Genomic DNA, 12,388 nt, shown 5'->3' with positions numbered 1-12,388 from the left:
AGGGCTGAGCACGCCCACCAGGCCTTGTGGAGTGAGGAGACGGGGCCAGTCACGCAAGGGGGCTGGGGACGGGGGCGGGGGGGTGAGGCGTGGAGCACCAGCAGGGCTCCCTCCACACGGCCCATCACTGGCCTCGCGGTTGTGGGCACAGAGGGCACCGCCTTCACACCCACTTCGCCCTGGGCTCCTCCCCCCACCCCCGCCAGCCCCGTTCCTGAACCCCTTCCTGTTCTTCGCTAATGGGCTTAGCTCCTCATGTTGGGGTCACATTCTCCCTAACCCAGACCTCCTGGGATGAGACCAAGTCCAGGGGAGCCGCCAGCGGCCACCAGAGGGCCCCCCACAGGAACCCCCCCGCCCCCACCCCGGGGATCCCAGGGCCAGTGGGGCTGGAGGCAGGTGCTGATGGGAGGTGGGCGCCCCTGTCAGGGCAGCACACCCTCCAAGGTGCTCGGGGAGCCCCCCTCCAGGCCCACTTGAGAACAGCTGAGACACTACCGTGGGGCGGCCCCCCGACAGCCTGGCTGGGCGAATCCAGGGAGCTTGCTGATGGGGTGACAGGGCCGCTGGCTGCAACGCTCAGGAATGAGGTGAATATTCCCCAATTTGCCCAATGTTTCCCATTTCCCCAGTTTCTCCCCTTCTACACCATACTCCCTCCCACCCTCCGGACACTGTAGAGAAAAGCCTTCTGCCGTGTATGTGTCTCCCTGCACCTGTCACTTCTGCGACGCTACCGAGTGCTGGGAGAAACCCCTTGGGTCCTGGAGACCCGGCCCCAGCCCTCTCTCCTCGAGTGGACGGCGCGGTGGCCGTGAGCAGTCCGAGCTCTAAGAGGACAGTGCGCACCACCGACGAGAACGAGGGCGGAGCTCTCTGGAAGGCTGGAAGTCCCACACGTTCCCTCACACCCCACGCTCAGTCCTAACCGTGGGGCCAGGCCCGACGGCAAAGGGCCCTCTGCTCCAGCAGCGCCAGCACATACATGAACTCGGGCGCAGGGTCCTTCCTGCAGGAGGCCCTCTGCGGACCCCGCCAGCCCAGCCCACCCAGGACCCCTCATCCTCATCCTGCACCGGGCGGCTCCCCCAGCCCCCCACGGAGGCAGCTTCTCCCAGCCAAGCTCCCGCAGCTCGGGGCCAACCCAGAGCCACACGGCTCCAGTTCCCAGTGGCTCCCAATTGGGCGGCGGGGGGGGGGGGCGCTCCTGGGGGCCTATGCTTGGCGGGGCCTGGTACAGATCAGGTCAGCGGATGGCTGGGGAGGAGGGAAGCAGGAGGGAGGGGGAAGGACATCCTTGTCCCAGTACAGGTTCCCAGAGGGTTGGAAGGAGACGAGAAGGGGTCTTGGTGATGTGCAGGAAAAAGCACCAAGGCTGAGGAGAAGCCCCTGTCTTGTCCGGGGTCCCTCAGTACCAGTCCGCATCCCACCCTGGTGGGGGCCTGAGCCAGGGAGCAGGACCGGCCGGCTTTGTCTGCTGCCACCTGGTGGAGACCGGGAGGCGTACAGCCCTCAACAGGAGCAGACCCAGGCCTGACCCACAGGGCACAACGAATCCAACCACGACCTCCACTTTCCAAAGGTGATGGGTGGTTCCAACACTTGGAGTCAGTCAGCCTTTCTTCAGCTGCCTGCAGACACTCCAAAAAGGCCAGGGAACAGTGCCCAGTCGGCCTGGCCCAGCAATGCCCTGCTGCAGCCCCTCTGTGCTTGACCCTTTCCACGAACAGCAGCTCAGGCCCAGGCGGCGCTCTCGGGGGGAGTTCAAGGAGGAGGGACTTGGGGGGCTCCCTCCCCTACGGGGGTCTGCTGTGCAGGACATGTGGAGAGCAAGAACCCCCCTCCCCCAATGGATGGCTTCGCTGGGACGGCGAGCAGAGCCCGAGTCCAGAACACTGAGGCTGGTCCCAGGGTAACCCCCAGCCTCAAAGATGGGCATCTCAGGTCCTCTGTCCTAACACAGGTCCGGGGTCGGTGTGGCCTGGGTGGAGGGCAGGAGGCCATCGGCACCCGTGTCCGGAGAGCACAGGGCAGGGACGGGAGTCCCAGCGTGGACGGCGGGGTGGCTGCCAGGGCTGGGAGGCCGTTCCTCTGCCCCTCCTCTGACTGGTGCCTCCCGCCCAGCGCCTGGACTGGCCACGTGAGCCCCCGTGGCGAGGATGACGACGGAGAGGAACAGCCGTGGCGGTGACGCTGGCAGAGCCAGTGATGTCCACCCCCCACCCCGAATTCTCCCGTAAGTCCGGGAGCTGGAAGGGAAGGCTGAGTGAACGCCCCACTGCACTGCTGACCACAGGAAGGGGAGAAGGGGTCAGGCACTTTCGCTACCAAAACCAGGACAGTCCCAAGCAAACCAGGACAAGTCAGCTCCCTGCAGGCAGGACTCAAGGGGAGACAGGGAGCCAAAGGAAGCCGGTGCCCGTCCGCCAGACGCCAGGGGCGGGGCTGTCCCCAAGCCACAGCCTCAGGCAGGGTAAGGCATGGTGACCACGCTGGTCAACAAGTTCCGAGGTCACTGACAGCCCCTCATCGCCAACACGCAAAAAGCCTGAACATATGGCATTGGAGGTGCCAGAACTGCCAGCCTCATAATGAACTGGAGCACACACGGTGCCAGACAGGAAGGATCTCTTAACGTAAAAAGTGCCAGGGACGCTAAGGCATCGGGGGGAGCCTTCCCCGTGAATCCCTCTTCACTAGTGTCTCACGGGGAGCAAACGTGTGGCAGTAAAAACACCATGGAAGCACCTGTACCGACAAGGCTGTACTTGCGGGGGCTGGAGGCGGCCCTCCCCAGCAGGACCGAGGTCTGCACTCAACAGCATCCGCAGCGGCCCCCCCGCGGAGCGCGCACGGACGCAGGGCCCACTCACCTCCATCTCCGAGCTGTGCGCGTGCACCTTCTGCACCATGTCCTCAGCCTCGCGCATGCGGCGGGTCAGCTGGGGCGAGTACTCAGCTGGGGTCAGCTCACTGTCGTAGGACCCCAGGATGGCGCGCATGCCGTCCCGCTCCTGTGGGCACAGAGGGCAAGAGGTCAGGCCTGGATGGGTGAGGGGTATGAGGGAGACAGGAGCAGCGTGGTGGGCTTGGGGTCAAGTTCGAGGAGCAGGCTGCCAGGTGGGGCCCCCTGGGTGGCTCCTTGAAGAGCTCGAGCTGGACACTCAGCCCAACAGAGCCCACCAAGGCTGAGACGGGCCCTGGCTGCTCTGAAGCTGCAGCCCAGCTTGGCCAGTGCCCGGTGAGCCTGGGGCCCATCCTCGGTGGGGCCACGCTGCCTGCCCGGCCTTGAGCTGCACCATCTGACCTGCGGTGGCCTCAGACTCATGCGCCAGCGGAGGGCGGGGGCTGCCTCCATCGGGGGTCGGCACCCCTCCCTCCCCGAGTCTGCTGTGTCCCCCAGCTGGGCAGAAGGTCTGAGCCAGTGTTCTGGGTCAGTGTGACCTCCTGAGTCCCGGCAAACAGACCAAGGGACACACCAGTGGGGTCCGCCAGCAAGTGGGTTGGAGTAACCCCACTCCCGTGACTTCTGACCTGGTCTTTGACCCAGCAACACTCAGAGAGAGGGTGTAAGCAGAAGATTCGGTGGGTAAGGAGAGGTCCCTCCAAGCAGGGAGGCGGCAGGTGTCCAGCAGGACCAAGGAGTCCTTCCCAGAGTGCTCTGAGAGGCCCCGGGACCCCCACAGCACCAGCTCTGGCCTTGGCAAGCTCCTCCCCACCACATCCCCGAGCCCATGGCGTGCCAGAGGCCACGGTCCTGGGCGTCACCATGCGCCAGCCACGCCGGCACCCCTCCTCCACGTAAAGATGCAGCTCAGGTTTCGTGGGGCACACGGACCACACAGCGCTGAGACCACCCCTTAGAGCCACACAGGAGTCCCCACCCAGTGGTACCCTACTGGAAACGATGAAGGCCAACGGCACGAGCCCTGGGAGAGACGGGCGGCGCCTCCTGAGCCACACGGGAAGACCCCTTCCTGAGATGCTGGCAAAGGGAGAACAGCAGGGGAGGCCCTCAGGAGCCCATCGGCCCCCGCCCACCAAGTTCAGCAGTCTCCTGCGCTCCCGGGCCTCTGGCTGGGCCATCGCCACAGCACGGACTTCATCATTAGGTGATGACAAAAAATTCAATAAGTGAGAAATTAAAGTTACAAATCCAACTGGAACTGGTCACACATCCGTGGAAAATTTGTTTCCAACAGGAAGGTTTATCGAGTGTCATAATTTTATTGAAATCCTGTATCTTCCCATTGACTTTTACGGTTTCGAGCTGGTTACACAGTTATTATTACCAGAGCGCCGGTGCCACGCAGGGGCCGAGGAGGGGCTTCCTTTCATAAACAAGCTGTAACTGTCACCTTTATTGACCAATAAATCTCCAAAATGCTGCCTCCCACTATGGTTCTCTTCTATTACATCTCCAGGCTAGCAAAGAGGAAGATATAAAATTGAAAGTTTGCTGTTTGTACCTTTTAAGGAAATTGTTTTGCCATTTAATCTTGAAGCAGCGAGAACTGGGCTGGTTTGATCTGAAAACGACTTTTTAATGACAGGTTCCGCTTGCGGTGAAGGGCCTGCGTTTCCACTTGAGCAAGTGTGGGGACTAATCCCTGAACAGACAGGCACCCAGCCTGAGCAGAGGAGCCGCGCAGACGCCTCCAGGTACAGACAGGACGGGGCTCCCCTGGGTGCTTCTCCCGGGGACACCACAGCCCTGTCTGTCCCGGCACGCTTGCTTGTCACGTGATCAGCGCAACCCAAAGGGCGTGGTCACAGCATTGCGCAGGGAGAAATGGACTGAGGACGCGGGGGAGGGGGAGTGATGGAAGCTGCCCCCGAACCCCAACCCCAGCCTGCAGCGCCCAGAGGGGTGCGGGAGAGCAGAGGCCGCGACCGGCAGCAAAGGCAGCGGCCGTGACCCTGCTCCGACCCCGCCAGCCCCAGCCTCAGAGCTCCGGTCTGTGACTGACAGGCCGGCCCTGACAGCCCCACACTCCCTGACAGATGAAGCGTTTGGGGTGATACGTACCGACCCTCCTGCACACAGGCCTCAAGGACCAGATGGAGAAAGCACGGGGGTGTGACCAGGCCTGGCTGGGCGGCAGAGGGTCTGCACACATCCTGCGTGTGTGCAGGATGTGGACACTGCGGCAGCCCAGTGTCCAACGCTCTGCGGCTGGCGCTCCAGGCGTCTACCCGGAGCTCGCGCCAACGCCCAACTCGGGGACAAGGCCGGGGCCACTCCGAGTAGGCAGCTCAAGAGCCCAGCCTTGCAATGCCTCTGGGCTGGCTCGGGAGGGTGCCAAGAGGACGCCAGGACAGGCAGCTCCAACCCTCTCTACCCGTCACCGTCTTCCTGCCCCTCCTCCCTGACCGCCTCAGAGCTCTGCAGGCTTGAGTGGGGGACCAGGGCAGTACCAAGGCGATGTGGTCTCTGCAAGTTCTGGAATATTCCCAATAAGAACCCAGAATCTGAGGATGGCAGAGATGAAACCAACGCTTTCTTCTTTTATGTACATGAAGGGAGTGGAGAGCCTCAGTGGTGCTGAGAAGCGGTGGAGAAAGGAAGTCATATAAAGCTTGGAAGGCACTCAGATCAAGTCCAGGCCACTGTTTCCTGGAAAGAAAACGGGGGCACAGAGGTACAAAGTCACTTGTCCCAAGCCCCATAGGGAGGATGGGCACAGGCCAGCCAATAACCAGGCGGCAGCCAAACTCTCCAGCCCCGGGCCCAGCCCGGCAGGCCGAGTGTGGACTCAGCGGGCGTCTGCAGGAGGGGGCAGGAGGTCCAGGTGGGCACTGAGGGTCCTGCCCGGGGGAAGGCTGGGCTATGGAATGGGTGGGGGCAGAAGCGGGGTGTGCAGGTGGGCGCCAGCTGGGGGATACAGAGGGGATGGGTACGGGGTCCGAGCAAGGACCCCTCCCTCTAACCTGTCGGCGGATGCTGCCAATTCCGTCCACAGGAACGCATTTCCGACCCCCCCCTCCCCTGCCAGCAGCTTGTTACCTGGGTGGGGCTGGTTAGGAACGCAGGTTCCAGGGGCCCACCCGGCCCTTCGGCTCCCTGGGGATGGACTCCCGAAGTGCCGTCCTGTCCCTCAAAGATCCTGAGCCTGCCCTCACCTCAGGCCTCAGCTTTGCCGACCCCTTAGTCTGGAAATTTCTCCCCCGGGACAGGTCTGGCCCTCTCGTCCTTCAGGCTCGTCCCCGCCGGCCACGCGGCCTAGCGCACCTCACCACGCACAGCTCTGCTCACCGCCATCACCGTCCGCCTTTCCTTCTACAACTCAGGCCCCAGGTCTCCCAGGCCTGGCCAGCTCTAGGCTGAAGGGGAAACCAGTGGCGGGTGGGGGGGAGGAGGGGGGAATCCTCTCCTGAAAAGCTACGGCTTATGAGCAGGGAGGCAAGACCCTTCTGCACATGCGGTTTCGTTCGGATCAGCCCTCTCTGCAGGCAGAGGAAAGCGTCCTACGCCTCCAGAATCCGGCAGCTCTGGGGTAACAGGCAAAGCCGTGGACACGGAGAACAGTGTTCTGGAGGCACGAGGAGGATGGGAAGACCCAGGCAGGTGGGAGAGCGAGTTGGAGAGGCAAGAACACGCAGAGGCGGAGCTCTAAGGACACACGTGCACGCGTGTGCACGCGCACGTGTGAGATAAACCTTCACCAGGCCAAGTCCCCCAACTTCCCGCTCACCTGAAGGGAGCAGGCGGAGAGCGTTTCTCAGTGCTTCTGTCTGTAATGGCCACCAGCAGAAGAGCCCTGCTGGCGTGCGGGGCCTCCCAGGAGTGCTGGGGGCAACAAGCGCTGCCAGGACCCCCGCTACCCTGGAAACCTCCCGCCTGCCTCCCCTCCTTCATCCTCCTCTCACTGCCCCTGGGCAAGAGCGGGCTCAGCGGGCAGGGGGCATGGGGGTAGGGACAGGGGGGCAGGGGTGAAATACAGGCCTCAGGACGGGCCCAAGGACCAGGCCTGCAGCTCCTGGGCGCTGGAGAGGGCGCGCAGACAGTGAGGGGGCCACGGCAGACCCCGGGGTGGGGGGGCCCGGGGGGAGGCTGCAGACGCAGAGGCCCCAGACGCTTTAGGAAGTGTCTGGGCTTCCCGATGGGCACCGCTGGGGAGGGGCGCTCCACACGGCATGCCCTCGTGGGAGAGCAGCGGCGGAATGACCACCTGCACCATCAGCTGCTCCTCCAGGTGTGGTCATTAAGACTGAGCTTTGCCGTGGGGTCCCAACATATGCCGACGAGTCCCCAGGGATGGAGAAACACGCACGCGCTCCACGCAGAGGCTGAAGAAGTGCGTGCGGGTGGAAGCATACACCACTGCGACACTGAGGGCGGGCCTGCCCCCCGCTGGGTATGTGCGAGGTGCTGCCTGATGCAGGCCCATCAGAGCTGCAAGCCTGGGCCTTGGGGTGGGAGGGGGCAGGGGAGAGAAGGGCCACGGCCCAGGGGAGGCATGGGGCCCAGAAGGAGGACGCCCAGGCGAGACCTCAGACCCTGAAGGAAGCCGGCACCCCCAAGGGAGCGCCGATGAGGGAGGAGGAGGGGGCATCAGCCGAGGGCCCAGGAAGGTGCGAGCACCCCGGCCGACTGGGCCCAAATCCTGGCTTCACGAAGACGAGCTGTGTGACCTCAGGAAAAATAACTGCCCTCCCTGAGCCTCAGGACTGTGAAATGAAAAGCACAAGAAACCTCTCGGGGTGGCTGAAGTCCCAGCAGAGCACTGGGCACACGGTGCTTTGGCACGGCTGGTGCCCGCCAGGGCCACAAGAGCAGCAGCAGCGGTGTGGTCACTGCTGCTCCCACCCCCACTTCATCTAGTTCTTCTCTGGCGCCCAGGGCAGTGAGCACGCAGGACACGGAGAGGCCGGCCCCTCCCGCGGCCCAGCACGCCCCAGCTTCGGAAGCCCCCCACCCGGCGAGGCAGGCATTGCCCGGGGATTCTCGAGCCCACTCCTCGGGGGCGGAAACCGCATCGGAGATGAGGTCCTGCCGATCCCAGAGCGCGAGCCCAGAGGCCGGGGCTGTGGCGCCCACAGCGTCGGGGGCCCCACTTCCGGGCCCTCCTGGTGGGGGACGGGGGCATCCCTGTGTGTTTTCACCGTCACAAGCTCACCTCCCGGCCAGAGCTGCCGCCCAGTTCACCCTCCTGGCTGACCGCTCAGCCCCCGACCCACCTGCAGGGCTCCCCGGGGGCCCTTCCAACCCAGCCCTTCCGCCACCACGAGCCCTCAACCAGTCTAGCACCTCTACCCGACCCCGCTCATCCCACAACGCCGTCGTGTTTTAATAAGAAAATGAAATTCATGACCCTAAACAGCTACAGAGTCCCGTTCCAATGGCCTCTCCACTCACACAGTCACCAGAAGAAACGCAGGGGATGGAGGCAGAAACGTGGAACTGCTGCACGGGACACCGCGCGGGAGGGTGGAAGCTGGCCTCCGCGAGCTGCATTGCTGGGCCCAATCCTGGCCGCTCGCTTCCCAAACGAGTGGGCAGTGCAGAGGTGGGCTGTGCCTCCACCTCCTGGGGTCCCCTGAGAGCCGTGATGAGCACCGAGGGGTCCCAGTGTCAGGTGTGTCTGGGTTGGACAAACCCAGGCTCAAATCCTGACTCCACCACAAACCAGCTGTGCAACCCCAGGCAGGCGACTTAACCTCTCTGAACTCGCCCTTCTCACGCAAAATGGGGGCATGACCACCTGAGGGAGGGGCTGAAAGATGAACAAAGATTACTTGATAAACACGAAACGGTGCCTGCGGAGAGAAGGGCTGGGGACGGTCTCGTACAGCCGTGAGGGCCACAGGAGGAGGGGAGGACGGGCCCACGGCTGGCACCTGCACCTCCCACTGTCCGCCTCTCTCCTCCCTCCCCCCTCATCCCGCCCCAGGCTCACTGGCCCAAACACGTCAGCTTTTCCTTCCGCCAAGTGATGGTCTCAGTACCCTCGCGCCCAGGCAGGTATGGCAGCTCGCTCACGGGCACAGCACTTTACAGGCCACAAGCCGTCACATGTGTCATCCCGTGTGCTCTTCAGAACTGCATCAGCCAGGGCTCCCAGCCTGTGGTCACCAGGATCTGGTGCTGGCGACCAGCTCTGGGACAAGACGGCCGGTGTGGCTGTGGCCTCCTCACGCCTGCCCCTCTGAGCGGCTGGAAGGCGAAACCACAAGAGCCGAAGCCCACGGGCAAGGCCAGCGGCCACTGGTCTGAGGCCCCAGCACACCCTGGTCCTCCTACCACACGGCAACCCATGGGGACCAGGCCCCAGGACCAGGGGGCCTCCCCCCTAGCCTCCCACTCCTGTCAACACGACCAGACTGCTCACAGACAGCACTGGGCTGGCACAGTGGAGCAAAGGGATCCAAGGGCATCAAGACCACAGGGGACACTCCCCACCATCCCCAGAGCAGCTCTGAGCTTGTCAGCGGGGTGCCCCTCCCACCCACACTGCCCGGGCACCAGCCGACGGGGCTCCCACGGGAAGGAGGCCACCCCCAGGGGCTGCGGAGGCGAAGGAACCAACGCGACTTCAACTCCATCTGAAGACAACAAGAGGCAGGAGAGGCGGCCTCCCTCTGAGGCCACAGACACGAGCAAACGGGGCACTCCAACCACCTGACACGTTCTGGAAAACCCACAGCACTCAAGAAAGATGAAATTCACTTTCTCGCCCTGTGTTCACCGACGTGGAAGCAATTCCGGAAGAAAAGAAGGGACCCCGCGAAGGAGGGGAGCTGCGAGGGCAGCTCGGAATAGAAGAACCACAGCCGGGATGGGCAGCCTCCTGGAGGCCGGACGTCCAAGAGCCCAGCGGGCTGCACCCCGCCCACACCCCTCCCCAGGGGTGGCTGACGGCACTGGCCGGGAAGACGATGTCCACCCATGGCCCCGCCCCGCCCTGCGGTGCCCCCTCCACTCTCACGCCTCTGGTTGCAGCCCCTAATCCTGCCACCCTCTCCAGGACACCTCTGCTCACGGCGCAGCCCCCTGCAAGGAGGCCTGCAGGGCCTCCACTGCCGCCCTTTGACCCTGGCTGGTTCTGGGGCCCCGGGCCCCACCTCTGCAGCCCCACAGGTCAGGTCAAGGACACGATGCCCGGGGACACTGGCATTTCTGCCCCAACACTGGACGAGGACATGGCCTGTAATTTCCCCGACAGGTGCTCTGAACGTCGGATTATCAGGGAGAAGAGGTTGAAGAAAGGAGAAAGGACGTGGGAAAGGGCACCACGTCCAGAAGACCGGTGAGCTGCACGCAGCCTGCACGCTGGCAGGGCCGAGGGCTGGCACCCGAGATGCTTCTCCTCCGTCTGCCTCCACCTGCACCCTTCCTACCCTGATGCCGCAAAATGAGCCGGACCCAAAGCCCCTGCACTACAGACACGAGTCCCTGCCCGAGACCCTGAGCAGGGCAGGGACCTGGGCTGCCAGGACTCCCTGGGCCACCTCCACCTGGGCCTTTGCCTCCCTGCGCTGGGAGAAGTGAACTCCAGCCGACGGCTGCAGGTTCGCAGGGTCAGAGGCCCTGCTTCCTTGGGTGCTGCCCAGTGCCGACAGGACGGCGGCCAAAGGCGATGTGCCACACCAGAGCATATCATATCATATTCCAACTTCAGAAAATCAAGGACAGAGAAATCCAAAAGATGCCAGAAACCATGCAAGTGAGATGCGAATGTAGGGAAATATTATAAGTGTTGAAAGAAAAAACCCACCATCCTAGAATTCTGTATCCAGTGAAATTACCCTTCAAGAGTAAAAAATAAAGATTTTCTCAGACCAAAAAAAAAAAAGAGAGAGAGAGAGAGTGTTTGTTGCTGGTGCACCTGCCCTAAAAAATATTAAAAGGTGTTCCTGAGAGAGAAGCAAAATGATAGAGGCCAGAAAGTCAGATCTACATAAAGAAAGGAAGAGATTCAGAGAAGGAATAATCGAAGGTAAAACAGAATCTTTTACTTTTCTTAGTCGTAACTGATCTAATGGATAACCGCTCAAAGCAATAGCAGCAACGATGCATTGGGTGCCTGCAGCACCTGCGTACGTGCAACGAAGGACAGCAATACTATACCGGGCATGAGGGAGGGCCTGGGAAGACAGTTATAAGGTGAGTGCACGAAACTGTGAAATGGTACAGTGTGATTTCAAGGTGCACTTACTTTGAAATGTGTATTTCAAACTTCAGGGTAGTCATTAAAAGGAATTATTTAGGAAGTATAACTCATGAGCTAAGAGAGAAGAAGAACTGAAATCATATAAAATGCTCAGTTAACACCAAACAAGGCAGATCAAGAGGGGAAGATAAAAAAGAAACAACGAACAAGTGTCCAAATAGGAAACAGCAACAGACCCCAGAGATACTGAACAAGTGACACCAGCTATCACATGACGTGTGAATGATCTAAACACGCCGCTTAAAAGATACTGTCACGATGGTTTAAAAAACAAGATCCCATTACGTTGTCTATAAAAAACCCCACATTAAATATAAAAACACAGATAGACTTAAAAGTTAAGGGATAAAGATATGCCATGCTAACCTCAATCAAAAGAAAGAAGGCCTGCGGCAGGCCTCATTAATCTCAGGCACAGCAGACTTCAGGACAAAGAAAGCTATCAGGGATAAAGAGGGGCATCACACAAGGATAAAGAGGTCAATACTCCCAAGAAGACATAATGCTTAACACATATGTGCCTAACAGCAGGGGGTCAAATTACATGAGGCAAAACTGACAGAACTGCAAGAAGAAAAGAGATGTATCCACCTGACATAGCTGGAGACCTCCACACCCCTCTATCAGTAACTGACAGATCCAGCAGGCAGGAAATCAGTGAGGACCCAGTTGAACCAAACAGCACCATCAATCAACTAACTGGGTCTAATTGACACTGATAAAATACTTCATCCAACAACAGCAAGATACACATTGTTCTCAAGTCACACGAACATTCAACAAGATAGACCACATTCTAGGACATAAAACACATCTAAACACACCTAAAAGAACACAGATCAAGCAAGGTAAGCTCCCAGAGCATACTGGAATTAAACTAGAAATTGGTAACAGAAAGATGGCTAGACAATCCCAAAATAGGTGGAGATTAAACAACACTTCTAAATAACACACAGATCAAAGAAGAAATCTTAAGAGAAATTTAACAATATTTTAACAGAATGAAAATGAAAACACAACTTATCAAAATTTGTGGGATGTAGGAAAAGCAGCACTTGGAGGGAAGTTTATAGCTTTAAATTCATATTTAGAAAAGAAAATCTAAAATCAATCATCTAAGCTTCCATCTTAGGAAACTTAAAAGAAGAGCAATATAAGCCTTAAGCAAGCAGAAGAAAATCATAATAAAAATAAGAACAAAAACATCAATGAAA

At 60.1% G+C, this 12,388-nt stretch overlaps 1 protein-coding gene across 2 annotated transcripts in view; it reads right to left on the bottom strand.

Annotated features, from left to right (window-relative positions):
• Window positions 1-12,388, bottom strand: part of MAD1L1 (mitotic arrest deficient 1 like 1) — a 325,699-nt gene that overhangs the window by 130,179 nt on the left and 183,132 nt on the right. For both annotated transcript variants that reach the window (XM_081255711.1, XM_081255710.1), the window contains exon 12: window positions 2,874-3,014. In XM_081255711.1, the coding sequence (XP_081111837.1) occupies window positions 2,874-3,014 (141 nt within the window). The remainder of the gene's footprint in view (window positions 1-2,873; window positions 3,015-12,388) is intronic.

This window comes from Mesoplodon bidens, assembly GCF_964165515.1.
Source record: "Mesoplodon bidens genome assembly, chromosome: 15".
NCBI classification, from domain to species: domain Eukaryota; kingdom Metazoa; phylum Chordata; class Mammalia; order Artiodactyla; family Ziphiidae; genus Mesoplodon; species Mesoplodon bidens.
Note: the sequence above shows the minus strand (reverse complement) of the source record. Positions and strands in the feature narration are given on the sequence as shown.